Source organism: Heterodontus francisci, chromosome 3 (assembly GCF_036365525.1).
Source record: "Heterodontus francisci isolate sHetFra1 chromosome 3, sHetFra1.hap1, whole genome shotgun sequence".
NCBI classification, from domain to species: Eukaryota; Metazoa; Chordata; class Chondrichthyes; order Heterodontiformes; family Heterodontidae; genus Heterodontus; species Heterodontus francisci.
In genome coordinates, this window is record NC_090373.1 from 31,165,866 (window position 1) to 31,181,419 (window position 15,554).

The 15,554-nt window shown below is 41.4% G+C and overlaps 1 protein-coding gene across 5 annotated transcripts in view; it reads right to left on the reverse strand.

The window, feature by feature from the left end:
* Positions 1–15,554, reverse strand: part of sipa1l2 (signal induced proliferation associated 1 like 2) — a 581,962-nt gene that overhangs the window by 70,835 nt on the left and 495,573 nt on the right. For all 5 annotated transcript variants that reach the window (XM_068020936.1, XM_068020919.1, XM_068020901.1 and 2 more), the window contains one exon: positions 9,930–10,092. In XM_068020936.1, coding sequence (XP_067877037.1) covers positions 9,930–10,092 — 163 coding nt within the window. The remainder of the gene's footprint in view (positions 1–9,929; positions 10,093–15,554) is intronic.

The following is a 15,554-nucleotide window of genomic DNA, read 5'->3' on the forward strand; positions in this document are numbered from 1 at the left end:
AGCCTCTCCCCACTCTCTTTGAAGTGAAGCTTCTCCCCACTCTCTTTGAAGTGAAGCTTCTCCCCACTCTCTTTGAAGTGAAGCCTCTCCCCACTCTCTTTGAAGTGAAGCCTCTCCCCACTCTCTGCGCTCTTTTTGAAGTGAAGCTCTCCTTGCTCTCCGAGCTCTTTTTGAAGTGAAGCCTCTCCTTGCTCTCTTTGAAGTGAAGCCTCTCCTTGCTCTCTTTGAAGTGAAGCCTCTCCTTGCTCTCCGCGCACCTTTTGCAGTGAAGCCTCTCCTTGCTCTCCGCACTCTTTTTGAAGTGAAGCCTCTCCTTGCTCTCTTTGAAGTGAAGCCTCTCCTTGCTCTCCGCGCTCTTTTTGAAGTGGAGCCTCTCCCCGCTCTTTTTGAAGTGAAGCCTTTCCTTGCTCTCCGCGCTCTTTTTGAAGTGAAGCCTCTCCTTGCTCTCCGCACTCTTTTTGAAGTGAAGCCTCTCCTTGCTCTCCGAGCTCTTTTTGAAGTGAAGCCTCTCCTTGCTCTCTTTGAAGTGAAGCCTCTCCTTGCTCTCCGCGCTCTTTTTGAAGTGGAGCCTCTCCTTGCTCTCCGCGCTCTTTTTGAAGTGGAGCCTCTCCTTGCTCTCCGCGCTCTTTTTGAAGTGAAGCTCTCCTTGCTCTCCGCACTCTTTTTGAAGTGAAGCCTCTCCCCACTGTCTTTGAAGTGAAGCCTCTCCCCACTCTCTTTGAAGTGAAGCCTCTCCCCACTCTCTTTGAAGTGAAGCCTCTCCCCACTCTCTTTGAAGTGAAGCCTCTCCCCACTCTCTTTGAAGTGAAGCCTCTCCCCACTCTCTTTGAAGTGAAGCCTCTCCCCACTCTCTGCGCTCTTTTTGAAGTGAAGCTCTCCTTGCTCTCCGCGCTCTTTTTGAAGTGGAGCCTCTCCTTGCTCTCCGCGCTCTTTTTGAAGTGAAGCCTCTCCTTGCTCTCTTTGAAGTGAAGCCTCTCCTTGCTCTCCGCGCTCTTTTTGAAGTGAAGCCTCTCCTTGCTCTCCGCACTCTTTTTGAACTGCTTCGCTGCATTAAATTTCATCTGCCACTTGTCTGTCAATTCCACCAGCCTGTTTATGTCCTCTTGAATCTAAAACTATCTTCCTCACAGTTCACAATACTTCCAAGTTCTGTCTCTGCAAATGTTGTCGTTCACATTAAAGTCTAGATCATTAACATATATCATGAAAAGCAGTAGTCCTAATATTGACCCCTGGCGAACCCCACTGTAAACCTTCATCCGATCCACAAAACTGCTCACCAGTACTCTCCATTTCCTCATCACCCAGCCAACTTTGCTTTCACGTTGTCACTGTTCCTTTTATTCCATAGGCCTCAACTTTGCTGGGAAAGTTATGAAATGCCTTTTAGAAGTTCATGGACATTCCATCATCTGCATTACCCTCATGAACTCTCCATGGTACCTAATCGAAAAACTCAATCAAGATTAAAGAGATCTGCCAATGTGCCATCTCCCTGCCCGATGCTCGGGCATGGTGTATAGAATTGGGGCAAATAATGTAGAAAACAACTTCAAATCCCACTTTTAGCCAATGTTAGGATGTGAAAGCTGTTCATCGCTAACAACTTCCCATCCTGATGAAAGTCAACAGCCTGAAGCGTTAACTCTGTTTCTCTCTCTGCAGATTCCGCCTGACCTGCTGAGTATTTCCAGTTTTTCCTGTTTTATTTTTTAATATGTGCATAGCGTCCCTAGACAACAAAATGTCTTGTGCATTATATATATAGCACAGCATGGAGACAACGTGGAACTATTCTGCAACAAATGAACGAAATGGGAGACACACAAACTTATTGGAGTCGCACACAACAGTCACAATGCAGTCATCTCGGTTTCTATTCAGCACCATTTAGTAGTCAGCAGCCTTTCCATTTAGCACATCAAAAAACTTAATTCAGAACTAAGCCAAAACTCTGCTGCCTGAATCCTAATTTGCACAATTCCTGTTCACCTATTAAACCCCTGTGCTCTCTGACACAGGCTCCCAGTTCAACAATGCTCAATTTAAAATTCTCAGCCTTGAATTCAAATCCCACCATGAACTCTCCCCCTCCCTATTTCTGTAACTTCCTGCAACCTACAACCCTTTAAGATATCAGTGCTCCTCTAATTCTGGAATCTTGTGCATCTCCCACTCCCTTCGTCCCACTGTGCATTAAGCTTCTAGGCCCTAAACTCTGCAAGCACCGCCCTAAATCTCTCTACCTTCCTCTCATCCTTTAAAATGCTCCTTAAAACCTATCTCTTTGACCAACCTTTTGGTCACCTGTCCAAAGATTTCCTATGCGGCTCGGCACCAATTCTTGTGTCTGCTTTTGCTCTGATGTAGCACCTTGGGAGTGCTTAAATGCAAGTTGTTATTAAACTGCCCCACATATACAATCTGTTGTTTTTGCTTGTTTATAATTTGCAGTTCTCGATAGATTTCCTTGTAAACAGCTTCACAAAATACAGATGGGAGCAGCACGGCAGGGAATCTGCAGGCCTGTCAGTCACTGGTTTGGAAGTAAGTTCATACAGCAGCTCATCCCCCTTCAACTGACTGAAGACTAACTGTTCAATACTGGTCAACCTAACAGTTGTTATTTTTAGTAAGTAGTGAACTATGTTAATTGTGTAACAATTATTTAATTATATGCAGGTGGAGGGTATTAATTGGGGTCTTACTTGAGCACTTATCAGGAGACACTTACTGAGACTGGTGGAAGTTGAGTGAGGAGCTACTTGTTTATAATCCTTTTTACTTTGTGAAATGTGAAACTGAGTAAAAATAGGCTCCAGCATCATCCTTCCACAAAAAGCTTTCTGGAATTTAACATGGTAGCAGAAGATGGTTGCCTAAAGCTGAAGGTTGGAAACTAACATTTTTTTTTTAACATAGAAAACTAAAATCTCACTGGCTATTGTGGAAAATATGGTAGAAAGCAAGTGTGAATTGTCAGGGCATATTAACCTCTGATGTTCTGACTGAATCCATATGACCAGTGGAAGAATGAAGTGGATTTGTGGACATGGGTTGCGTCGCTACCAAAGAGGAAACCAGGTATCTCCCTGGCTTTGTCACTTCCTACCAAAAGTAAAATCAGAAGTAAACTGTTTTGTTAACTAGATGCTCGTCAGTTGGAAACTGATGAAGGTTTGGATCTTCTGTTAGAATTCTTGGATGAAATTTACAAAAAAGACTCCGTTAGATCAGATGTCCGCAGACTTAAAGAAATTCCTGGGGAAACGGTCATTTCCTGTAGCCCTGGTAGAGCAAACAGGGCATTCTGCGGTAACACAAAGAATGGAAATTCAATGTTTACCGGATTTCAAAATGGTCCAGATACTGGACGCAGGCATAAGTACAATGGAAGAGTTAAAGACAGGAGGAATGAGGATGAAAGCACCTTTAGCAGGTCTGACTATTACAGTGGAAGACAGAATTGGAACAGCAATCATAAGCGAATGAATCCCAGGAATGCCCAAGGAACAGTTAACAGGTGCTGCAGGTGTGATCCAAAGTATTATTATGCAATGAACTACCCAAAGTGGAGAGGCAGAGTCCTCAAAATAACACATGTCACAGAAAATTCTGAGGTAGCAGAGCAAGATACTGATGAATCTGAACGAGCTGCAGTCCTGAATGTGTTAGTTGCAGATTTGTTCAACTGTGCTCTGGTAGATAGAACTTGCACATCGACAGTCTGTGGAACAGATTGGTTACAATGTTATCTGGATTCACTAAGTAGTGAGGAGCGCAAAAGGTTAAGGAATATAAAAGTATTATCAGTTTTAGGTTTGGTGATGACAACACATTGAAGTCACTGAAGAGAGTAGTAATGCCATGTAAAATAGCTGGAGTAAGCCACTTTATCAATACTGATGTAGTCTCTAGTGAGATATTTTCACTGTTGAATAAACCTTCAATGAAAAAGGCACAAATAATAAAGTGAATTTTCAGTTTACCCAGTTAGGGAATTACTGTATCACCTTGACAAAACCTGATGGGCTGGATTTTAAGAACCCGCCACCGATCTTGGCGGCGAGCTCATAAAATGGTGGGCTGCACGCCGAAGAGCCACCGCACTCCCCTGCACGGTAGCTCATTTAAATAATTGGGGCAGCCCGACCCCCAAATCACATGGAGGGGGCGGACTGGCAGTCGCTGGCAATGGCGTCAGCTGCCTGTGCACAGGCACTGGCGCCCTTATTAAACGGCAGCCAGCCCTGCTGGCATATTTAAATTTTAAAGATACATACGCCCCCCCCACCCCCTTCTAAAATGTATCAAATAAATTTCTAACGCCCCTTCCCCAAACCCCAATAACAATTACATTAACTGTTTGCCCTCCCCCACCCCACCAAAACACTTGCCTTTTAAATCTGGCCATCCCCCCCGACTGCACAAAGTTTATAGTTCACCCCTTCCCACCAGCCCCAATACACATTACGTTTATTTGACTCTGTTTCTCCTCCCCACCAGTGTCACGCCAGCTTTCCCCACACAGGGAATTGAAGGCGCCGGAGTGCCTGCCGCACTGAAGATTACGGTGGGCCCAGAAGATTAAAGGTAAGTTTATTTAAACTTATTCATCCTGTTGATTTAAATATTGTAATTCAGTTCCCATTGCCCAGCGGTAAGGGGGCCACCACGGAGCCTTGCTGCCATTGGGAGGATCGGGCCGAGCCCTCCCAGCGTCAGCCTCCATGGCGGGCCTCTGCCAGAATAATCTTCCACCCCCCCACCACGGAGCCCAACATTTTGGGCTTGGTAAAATCCAGCCCAATGTTTCTAGGCAGAGTGTTACAGAAATATTAATGGCATCAGGTGATGAGAATCAGCGAGGGGAAAAAAAGCAAATTGTCTTAAAGTTACACAGACAATTTGGTCACCATTCTAGTCAAAGATTAAAAACCCTGCTAAAGGATGCAGGTGTGATTGATAAGAGTATAGAAGGATAATAGAAGAGGTTAGTGAAAAGAGTGAAATCAGTAAAATGTATCAGAGGATGCCATCACATCCTATTGTCAGCCTTTCATTGGCACGTGACTTTAACGAGGTAGTGTCTGTGGATTTAAAGGTATGGGACAAACACAGGAATATTTTCATTCTACATTTTATAGATCTAGTAACTTGATTTAGTCTTTCTACAATAATACATAGCAAGGACAAAAGGGTGATGATTATAGTTAAAATTGTGGAGAAATGGATAGGGACTGGACTTGGGGCACCAGCGAAGTTTCTGACTGATGTCATGGTCCTGTGTTATTTTCTTTTTCTCTCCTCGGAAATAGTACGGTGCGCCTTTAAGACTGTAAAAAGAACAGTGCGCCTTTAATAACTCTCCAGAGGCACAGTGAGCCAGGGTGCATTTTGGTTGCCAAGCAACAGCCACAGAGAGAGCGAGGACACGAGATCCAATATTGAAGTTTGACTTTTGAAAACTGGCTGGCTGAGACTGGTTTGCAGAGAGACTGTTCCAGCAATTGAAGGAAGCAGAGCTCTCTGAGACAATTTAAACTGAAGGATGAAAAGCTGTGTTATTTCTCTCTCAAAATTCTACAAAGCTTCAAGCTAAATTAATTCCATAAAAAAATAAGAACAAACCTTTTTTCTTTCACAACAAATTATTGATATCTGCTGTGTTCATTGCTGGGAAAAAAAGAGTTTAATACGTCAATAGCCGAACTGTTAAACCCCTATCTTTGGAAGGACCTTTCTGTTTTCATGGGGCTTGGAAGTTTGCAAGTGAACTTTGACTGTGTTGTATTGGAAGACCATTCATCAGGAATGTAATTTGCAAAGAATTTTATTTTTTTTTCTATATTTTCGGTCAGCCAGTTGAAAACCGAGTGTATGTATGTGAATGCGGGAGTTAGATTTTTAAATAAGAAGTTATAAGGTCTTTAGGTATTGTTTTATCTTAGTAGTGTTTAGGATTTTAGTTCTTTTTTAATAAATAGTTAATTTTTTGTTTCACTTCATATGGGGGTTACTAGATTGTTCAATTTGGCTGCTTTCTTTCTTCAATTTGGAAAGCTTAAAGAAATATGATGCGACCTGTGGAGTGAAGGAACTGAATTGACAGTCCATTGTTCCCACTGCGATCAGAATCGTATATATTGATTGGGGGGCTTTGTCCTGAGCGGTCGTAACACTGATAATGGAGGGGAATTTGCCAATGATGAGTTCAGAAATATGTGTGAAATCATGAACATTATAGTTATGAATATCGCAGCCGAAAGTCCTTTCAGCAATGGGCTCTGTGGAAGGAATCATACAGTGATCGATGAAATGCTGAATAAAATATTAGCTGACCAAACAAACTGCAAGTTGACAACTGCCCTGGCAAAGAACTCATTTCAGATGGTTGGGGATATAGGCCTTATCAATTGGTCAATGGGTGAAATCCCAAATTGCCTTCTTTACTGTGCGACAGTTCTCATGTTCTAGAAGGTACTACAATTTGTTTTGCACATTCGAATACTTTATATGCAGGGAGACGGGCTTTCATCAAGGCTGAGGTCTGAGAAAATTCGGAGCACTCTGAGGTATCGTATAAGGCCATCTGAGGTGGACTTTAATTCAAGTGATTTGGTGTATTATAAAAGAGAGTGTCATAGGGGATGGAAGGGCTCTGGTAAGGTTGTGTTGGTTCTCAAGCATGTAAATCAAACTGTTAAGGTTAATTCCTCACAATTAATTGGGGTTGATTACAAAATCTCAGAATCTGAGCAGCTGATAGAGGGAAACGAGGCACCTTGTACCTCAAATACTCATGTATTTTGTAATGAAGGTCCTGGGGAATGGAATACGTTCAAGGGTTGGATAGTAACGTGAGGGATCATGACGCTCAGGAAAGAGCTAATGCATCCAAAGGCCAACTGCCCCAAGTAGGCACTCAGGTGACATATATTCCAGAGGAGTCTAATAAATGGAGGGATGCAACAATGTGGGATGTGCAGGAAAATCTACTGGCATTTAAATATTGGTTGAATGTTCAAGTTTATTGGCCAAGAAGCAAAGTCCATGGACTGGCAGAATGGGATGAAAGAGTGGAGAGTAAGAAAGCGCAGTGCAATATCTAATAATGGGTCTGGTAGTGACTATTGTGTAAGGAAACGATCACATATTAGAGAAAGAGTCTCCGATAGTGTGTGAGGGAGATCTTATAGCAGTAGTCCCGAAAGACTCCCAAGTGCTAATATCGGCCATAGTTTGAACAAATTATACAATGAAATGAAGGCTAGAGAGCAGTCTCGGAATAGAACTAGAGGCAGAAGTCCTCATGACTGTCAAGATTTCGTTTATCCTCAAGTTTATTGGCAGCCACTAATAAAAAAAAAAAGCAAAGCATAAGGAATTAGAGTGGAGAGAGTTTGGAGTTTATTCTGAGATACCAGATAGGGGACAGCCAGCCTTGTCACATAGATGGATTTCAACTGGGTGATAATGACGTTAGAGTGGACTCTCTCACAGCTGGAAAAGTAATCTTGAAAATCTTTTTAGCTCTTTTGGCCACATATTCATGGGAGTGTAGATCCATTGACATAAAAGCCGCATTTCTGCAGGGTGATACTTTTCAGAGAGAAGTGTTTCTGAAACCACCCAAAGAAGCAGCAGATGCTGAAAGAAAATTATGGAAATTGAACAAATGCATCTATGGCCTTAATAATGCTTCCAGGCTGTGGTATTTCTCAGTGAGATCTGTTTAGTTGAAAATTGGCTGTATTTAACTAAAAGCAGATCCTGCAATGTTTTATTGGTATCATAAAGGCATCTTCATCATGCATGTTGATGATTTCTTATGGGGGAGTACTGCGAATTTTAAGAAATATATTAAGATTAGGGCAGAATTTAATATTGGGAGTCAGGCTTGTGGGGTCTTTAAAATATATTGGTTTAGACATTAAGCAAACTAAGTCTGGAATAACTTTAAATCAACAATCCTATTTAGAGAGCATCACTTCCATCCTGCTTAAATGTGCTAGGTCATCACAGAAACATGATGATATATCTAAAGAAGAGACTGAGCAATTGCGAAGCTTGATTGGTCAGATAAACTGATTATGCACTCAGACTAGACCTGAAGCATGTTTTGATGTGCCGGAGTTAAGTACGATGATGAAACACCCGAAAGTTGAGAATGTTTTAAGGGCAAGTAAAACATTAGTAAAATTAAATCTGGAGAAATGTGTACTGAAGTTCCCATCCTTAGGTGACCCAAAGAATATGAAGCTAGTCATTTTTAGTGATGCATCACGTGCTAATCTTCCTGATGGGTATTCGACTGCAGCTGCTTTCATAATATTTCTGATGAGTGAAAATGGGAAATATTGTCCTTTTAGCTTGGGAAGCTAAGAAAATTAAAAGGGTCGTTAAAAGCACTTTAGCTGCAGAAACACTGGGTCTTGTGGAGGCAGTGGATATGGGGTTCTATTTGTCAAATATTTTAGGTGAGATTCTGAACAAGACATACTAAAGATAGGATACCCATTGAATGTTATGTGGATAATTGTTATTTGTGGGATAATGTACACTCTAGCGTGAGTGAGACAAGCCTAAGTATTGATCTTGCTAGATTGAAAAGTAAATGGGTAGATGCAAGTCATTAGCTATCTGATTATTTTTCACAAAAAGAAATGCCAGTACAAAGAAATTGTTAGGGGTGCTAGAGGAGGTGCATCTTGCAATGCAATACTTTGTACCTGATATGGAATTTAAATTTTTTTATTTTAAACTGTTTGAGCATGTTAATGCTTTGTATATAACATGGAATTTATTTTGAAATGTTTTATTACAATTAACAGATTCCCTTCTTTCTTTTATATTAATAGTTTAATTATATGCAGGTGGAGGGTGCTAACTGGGGTCTTACTTGAGCACTTATAAGGAGACACTTACGGAGACTGATGGAAATTTTGAATGAGGAGCTAATTGTTTATAATCCTTTTACTCTGTACAATAAATATGAAACTGAGTAAAGATAGGCTCCAGCATTATCCTTCCACAAGAAGCTTTCTGGAATTTAACAAACTACATTTAGTACACAGACATATGGATAACAAGTAAAAATAAATTTCCATTCTAGGTGCTCATGCTAAGCATGCAGTAAATGTAACAGGAAAAGCTGCCATCCACATTGGAGTACTGTGTACAGTATTGGTCTCCTTATTTAAGGAAGGATGTAAGTGCATTGGAAGCAGCTCAGAGAAGGTTTACTAGACTAATACCTGGAATGGGTGGATTGTCTTGTGAGGAAAGGTTGGATGGGCTAGGCTTGTATCCACTGGAGTTTAGAAGAGCAAGAGGCGATTTGATTGAAACATATAAGATCCTGAGGGGTCTTGACAGGGTGGATGTGGAAAGGATGTTTCCTCTTGTGGGAGAATCTAGAATTAGGGGTCACTGTTTAAAAAGACAGAGATGCGAAGAAATTTTTTTCTCTCCGAGGGTCGTGAGTCTTTGGAACTCTTCCTCAAAAGGCGATGGAAGCAGAGTCTTTGAATATTTTTAAGGCGGAGGTGGATAGATTCTTGATGAGCAAGGGGGTGAAAGGATATCGGGGGTAGGCAGGAATGTGGCGTTGAGCTTACAATCCAATCAGCCATGACCTTGTTGAATGGCGGAGCAGGCTCGAGCAGCCGAGTGGCCTACTACTGCTCCTAATTCGTATGTACGTACGTATTATGGACCGATTGACCTGAAGTGTTGGACGTGCCAGTATATTTGCAATGCAGCCAGAATGTCTCCCTGGGAGTATTTCTGTAGAAGAACGCTCACTGCTTTACCTAGCATTGTTCAGAATTTTGCTCTCTGTCAGTTAGAGTTTTGTTAAAAGTATCAGTGGACGTGTCTTGTGAATTAACCCTGACAGGTGCACAGACTAAAAAGAGATGGCTAACCTTCCTCCTTCTCTGCTCCAAAGGAGGGCTGTCTGGCAGCATCAGCTTCAGAAACTCCTCTTTGGTAAAGGTTTGCTGTGGTTTACTGATAGGGTTCAGATCTTGTGCCGAAGCCTGATGTTGGCTGGAACTGGATATTTCTGTTACATCACCGTACAGCCTCCTAGAGAGGGAAAAGATGACGTATTTGGTGAATAACAGCATCTAAACTGAGCTTTATACTCGTGCCTGATTACAGGTTTTGAATGATGTCATACACAAATATAAGTCCTGTGAAAGTCAAACTTTTAGCATTCAATAAATGATTGGAAAATGAGGTGATTGCAGCATCCACAATTCCCCAAAACACAAACAATATGAGGCACATTTATTTCACTGCTAAGTTGATTTTTTTTTTTAAAGTCCAGCATTATAGTACATTGCAGGATCTCTTTTAAACAATAACTTGCATTTATATATTTTTTTATTTATTTTATTTAGAGATGCAGCACTGAAACAGGCCCTTCGGCCCACCGAGTCTGTGCTGACCATCAACCACCCATTTATACTAATCCTACACTAATTCCATATTCCTACCACATCCCCACCTTCCCTCAATTCCACTACCACCTACCTATACTAGGGGCAATTTATAATGGCCAATTTACCTATCAAACTGCAAGTCTTTGGCTGTGGGAAGAAACCGGAGCACTCGGCGAAAACCCACGAGGTCACAGGGAGAACTTGCAAACTCCGCACAGGCAGTACCTAGAATCGAACCCGGGTCGCTGGAGCCGTGAGGTTGCGGTGCTAACCACTGCACCACTGTGCCACCCATATAGCATCTTTAATGCAGTAAAATATTCTAAGGTGCTTCACAGGACTGTCCTCAAGCACAATTTGACACCGAGCCACAGAAGGTGGATAGTGAAGTAAGTTTAAAGGAAAAGGGAGGTAGAGAGGTTGAAGGAGATTAGAGGTTTGGAGGGGTGAGGACATGGAGGGATCTGAAAACAAGGATGAGAATTTTAAAAGTATGGCGTTGCCAGACTGGGAGCCAATGCAGATCAGAGTGCTGGGGTAATGGATGAACGGGACTGGGTACGAGTCAGAATACAGGAGGAGTGTTTTAGATGAGCTCAAGTTTACGAAGGGTCGAAGACGGGAGGCCAGCCAGGAAAGCAATGAAAGAGTGAAGTCAAGCGGTAACAAAGGCATGGATGAGGGTTTCAGCCGCAGATGAGCTGAGGCAGGATTGAAGTCAGGTGATGTTGTTGGTCTTGGTGAAGGCATGGCTATGTGGTCGGAAGTTCATCTCGGGGTCAAACATGACAGTAAGGTTGTGAACAATCTGATTCAGCCTCAAACAGTTTCCAGAGAGAGGGATGGGGTCAGTAGCTAGGGAACAGAGCTGTCAGCTAGGGAACAGAGCTGTCTGATCCCTGGGAGTGACACCGACACAGGACTGTGTGGAATGACTGGTCCCTGGAGTGGGGTGGGGGGGCAACCCGCAACCTGGGGTAATTCACGGTGACCTCCCTCAGCCACCAGAAGCACCTTCCATGGTGAGACATAGCATCATGGCAGAATCCCCACTACTGTGCTGGGCTGGCCACAGTTTGCAGCAAGGCCATAGAATTATGTTTTGTACCAAAAAGTGGGACGGAATCACAGATTGCATTGGTAGAAATCATAGTGTCTCATGTAATAAAAAATAGAATTTTTCATTGTGAACTGGTTTCTCTGCTCATCAGGAATGCTGCATATTTTAAAATCACACAGACTTCACCATACAATATGTAAAATACAAGGCATGAATGTGGAAAGAAAAGCAGAAATAAATTGTATGGCCCACAGTTTAATTCCAGTATTCACAGAATCTGTGTACAAATTGTTAACTGGTTATATTTATAGTTTTGATAGAAAATACAGCCCTATAAAGTTAATTTATTTTAAAATCATTTCAATATTCTGTAAACTGTCCTCTTTTTAGATATTCTGTCCTAAGTAAAGGGCACAGACTTGAAATTATTCTCTGCTTACTAAGTGTGAATGCTTAATATTCTAAATTATTTTGTATGTTATTTTAACAAAACCATTTAACCCATTTATTTTAAAATGTTGGACTGAGGGACTTGGTATAAATGCTGTTAGCCGGAACTTGTATATAATTCTGTGCAACCAACTTTTATTCAGAACCTTTTTATACTCAGCAACTGGGGAGCCTTGCCATTTCGAACATCAGAAAAACTCCCAACTTCTTTTTTTGGGACAGCAAATTTAAGCTGATTCACTGTTTTTGCTGATTTATAAGGCAATAAAAATGTGTTAAGCACTCACATACTAATCTCCACACAACACAACTTCAAGGGTACAGTTTTAAGAAGATAATCTATATTTGTGACAGATTTTGGTGTTGGAAAAATTGCTTGCAAGTTTACTTCTGTGAGGGATTACTTTAGACATATGTTGAATCACTTATAATTGCAAACCATTGCTCCTATATATTATTCAGAGGTGCTGTCAGCTACACACTGAGGCTTTATAATCTATAAAGACTTTATATAGTCGACAATATAAAGTAAAATCACAGCCATTTTTCCAGAATTTGATTTACCTCAGTATTTTACATTCACAAAAATCTAGAATGAGAAATTAAATACTTGAAAAATATTTCTTTGGTTTTTGTGGATATTTTGTACAGTTACATAAGCAATGTGTGCAATTAACATTTGCAACAGCTTCTATTTAATTTAAAGAAAAGAACTTTAACTTTGGAGAGTATTGTGGTTGTTTTAAAATTTTCAGATCGCTGGAGACATGTCAATGGACTCAATGTTCAGATTTCTAGAAACAGTTTACATTCATGTAGCCTCTTTAACATATTAAATGTCTTGAGGTACTTATAGAATCATAAAATGGTTACAACACAGAAGGGGGCCATTTGACCCATCGCATCCCTGCTGGCTCTGTGCAACAACAACTCAGCTAGTCCCACTCACAGAAGTGAATTAGATGAAGGGCAATTTGGGAAGGTGACAGCACAGTCAGAAAGATAGGTTTTAAGATGCTTTAAACAGTGGGAAGGAGTTTCAGAAAGTGAGGGTGATGTGGATCAAAGCTTTATTACTGATGGCACAGCAGAAGAAGGGAGGGAATGCACAGGAGTCCAGAGTTAGAGGATTAAAAGTCACAGCTCTGGAAGTAGGGCTGAATGAAGTTGCAGCGGTACAGTAGGCCGGGCCACTTTTGTGCTGAGTCTATATGTACTCAGAAGTGTACTGAAAATGGATTTCAACCTCGTTCTAGCATTAAAAGGTCAATGTGTAACCCATGGCATCACACACTCATCTCTTTCTCCCCCTTCAACTTTATGGCTTTTAAAAATGGGACAAATTCCTTCAAGATCTGATAGATCTGATGACTGAAATTCTTATGACAACACATCAACACGAAAACCAAATCTCAAAGTAAAATGTGAACTTGTCAGGGAGTTACTTCAAGCTGCCTTAAAGCGAGCAATGAATAAAATCGCTCAGGGCAAGTCAGGTTGTACTCTGTAAACTACAAGAAACATGAAATGTTCTTGGATTCTGACCATTTTGCAAGAGCAGCTAAAATAAAACTAAAGGAGCAGCGGAGGTGGTGAAGGTAACCTTCCTCCTTCTCACCCAGGAAACCGTTACAATTGCAGAGATTTGTTGTTGGATATGGAGGAGGAGATGCAGGATTGTATGTTTGACAGAATTTAACTCCTGGCCCCGTAACAGCGCTGTGGGTGTATCTACACCACAAGGAGTGCAGCAGTTCCAGAAGGCGGCTCCCCACCACCTTCTCAAGGGCAATTAGGGATGGGCAATAAATGCTGGCCTTGCCAGCGATGCCCACATCTCATGAATTTTTTTTTTTTTAAACTGTGGCAAAGACACAAGTTCTATGCTATGATTATCTGAAAATCAAAACTTTCACAATTAGCTCGTGAAAATGTGTAACAAACCAGTCAATCTGATAAGTGTGAGCAAGGAAGCCACACCAAGAGTGTTGGTGAAACAAAGGGGCATAACTAACAGTAAGGCTTAACATTTTAATCTCACTCTTGCAATGCTGTCAATGCAAAGTTGCATTCTCTCCAATCAGAATACTTTTCATCCTTGACACCCACCTTTCAAAATAAGCCTGCCTTTGTTATCAGTTTAATGGGACTTATTTTAATGGCATAATATTGGAGTGCAGTGCATTTATTATTTGCATAATACATGTGCCTTTATGGAGATTCATCCAGTAAAAATACAGGAAGAGAAAAATCAATCTCTGGTTGGATGAGAATAGGACCCTGATGTATCAGGGACTAGCACATAGAATGGGAGAAAACATTTGGAATGAGACAAAAGAGGAACTAATTTGCACCAGTTTACAACCCTGTAAATTTTTGGAATTTAATTACTTTCCCCATTTCCCTATCACCACACTTAATCATAATCTTATCATTTTGATATAGCAACAGGAGAAGGCCATTGAGCCTCATGCCTATTCACCATTTGATTAGATTATGGCTGGGTCTGTATATTAACTACATTTAGCCGCCTTGGTTCCATATCCTCAATGCCATATTACGATCATCTAGTTTCATGGTTTATATTAATATTTTTAGAGTTCACTTTTAGTGTTGGGGAAATTAAATCTGTAATTGTAAGGTAACATACTTTGGGCTGAATTTTTCTGGCGAGCTTCAAAAATGGCGCAGTGCACACGCGAGATGTGTACCGCGGAGCCTCCACAATATTTAGCGCAGCGGTTCATTTACATGTCTGGGTTGAACCGCCCGCTTCCAATGACATAGAGGGGGCCCAGTAAAATTCTGGGCTCTGGAATTCAAAAGCTGCCAGACCATCCAAGGTATTTACACTTCAAAGATCCTTCCACGGGTACTTACAGGGTTAGAGTTAGAGGGGTGAGAGTCATAAAAAAACAGGTGAGCTTGTTTAATTGGAAAACAGAAGACAGTAAGTCTGAAAAAGAAAATGTAGGATCCGGATCAAAGTTTCTGTTTTGAAGCTAGAAGTTAAATTAGTTTAAGTTTCTATCTGGGACATCCCAGATGTACTACTTTGCTATCGAGATAGATTATGCAGGGAGATGCCTTTGGTCTGGTGTTTTATCTCTGATTGCTCACAAAAAAGTTGAATCTGTTTTTGGAGCAGCTGGAACCACGGCAGGGAATGTGCCAGAAGCTGGGACAAGGAGCAGAGAGGCCATCAGGAACCAGGGTGTTTCTGGCTTGGAGTCACTATGCAAAAATGCAATTGAGGCCCATGCTTAGAGTGGGGAAATCCAAATTCATGAGGTGTTGAAGTAGGGTTGGAGGGTTCGCCTAGCTGGTTGCTGGAGTGGCAATCCCCAAGTAACACCTCACCTTGGAAGATAGCTGGGAAACTAAGGAGAATCGGAGTGAATTTCCGGGAGCTGTGGTATGCTTTGGATTGGACCCAGGAGAAATGAAGGAACCCTCAAGATCTTGTAAAGTATAGGGGAACTCTTGGGTGGAAGTAAAAGTGAAATGGGGAGTGTTCTATTGAGATGTTGGGTTTAAGGTATAAATGATTACAAATTATAGTGCTAAGTTAGTAGTGCTTGCTTTGTTTAACT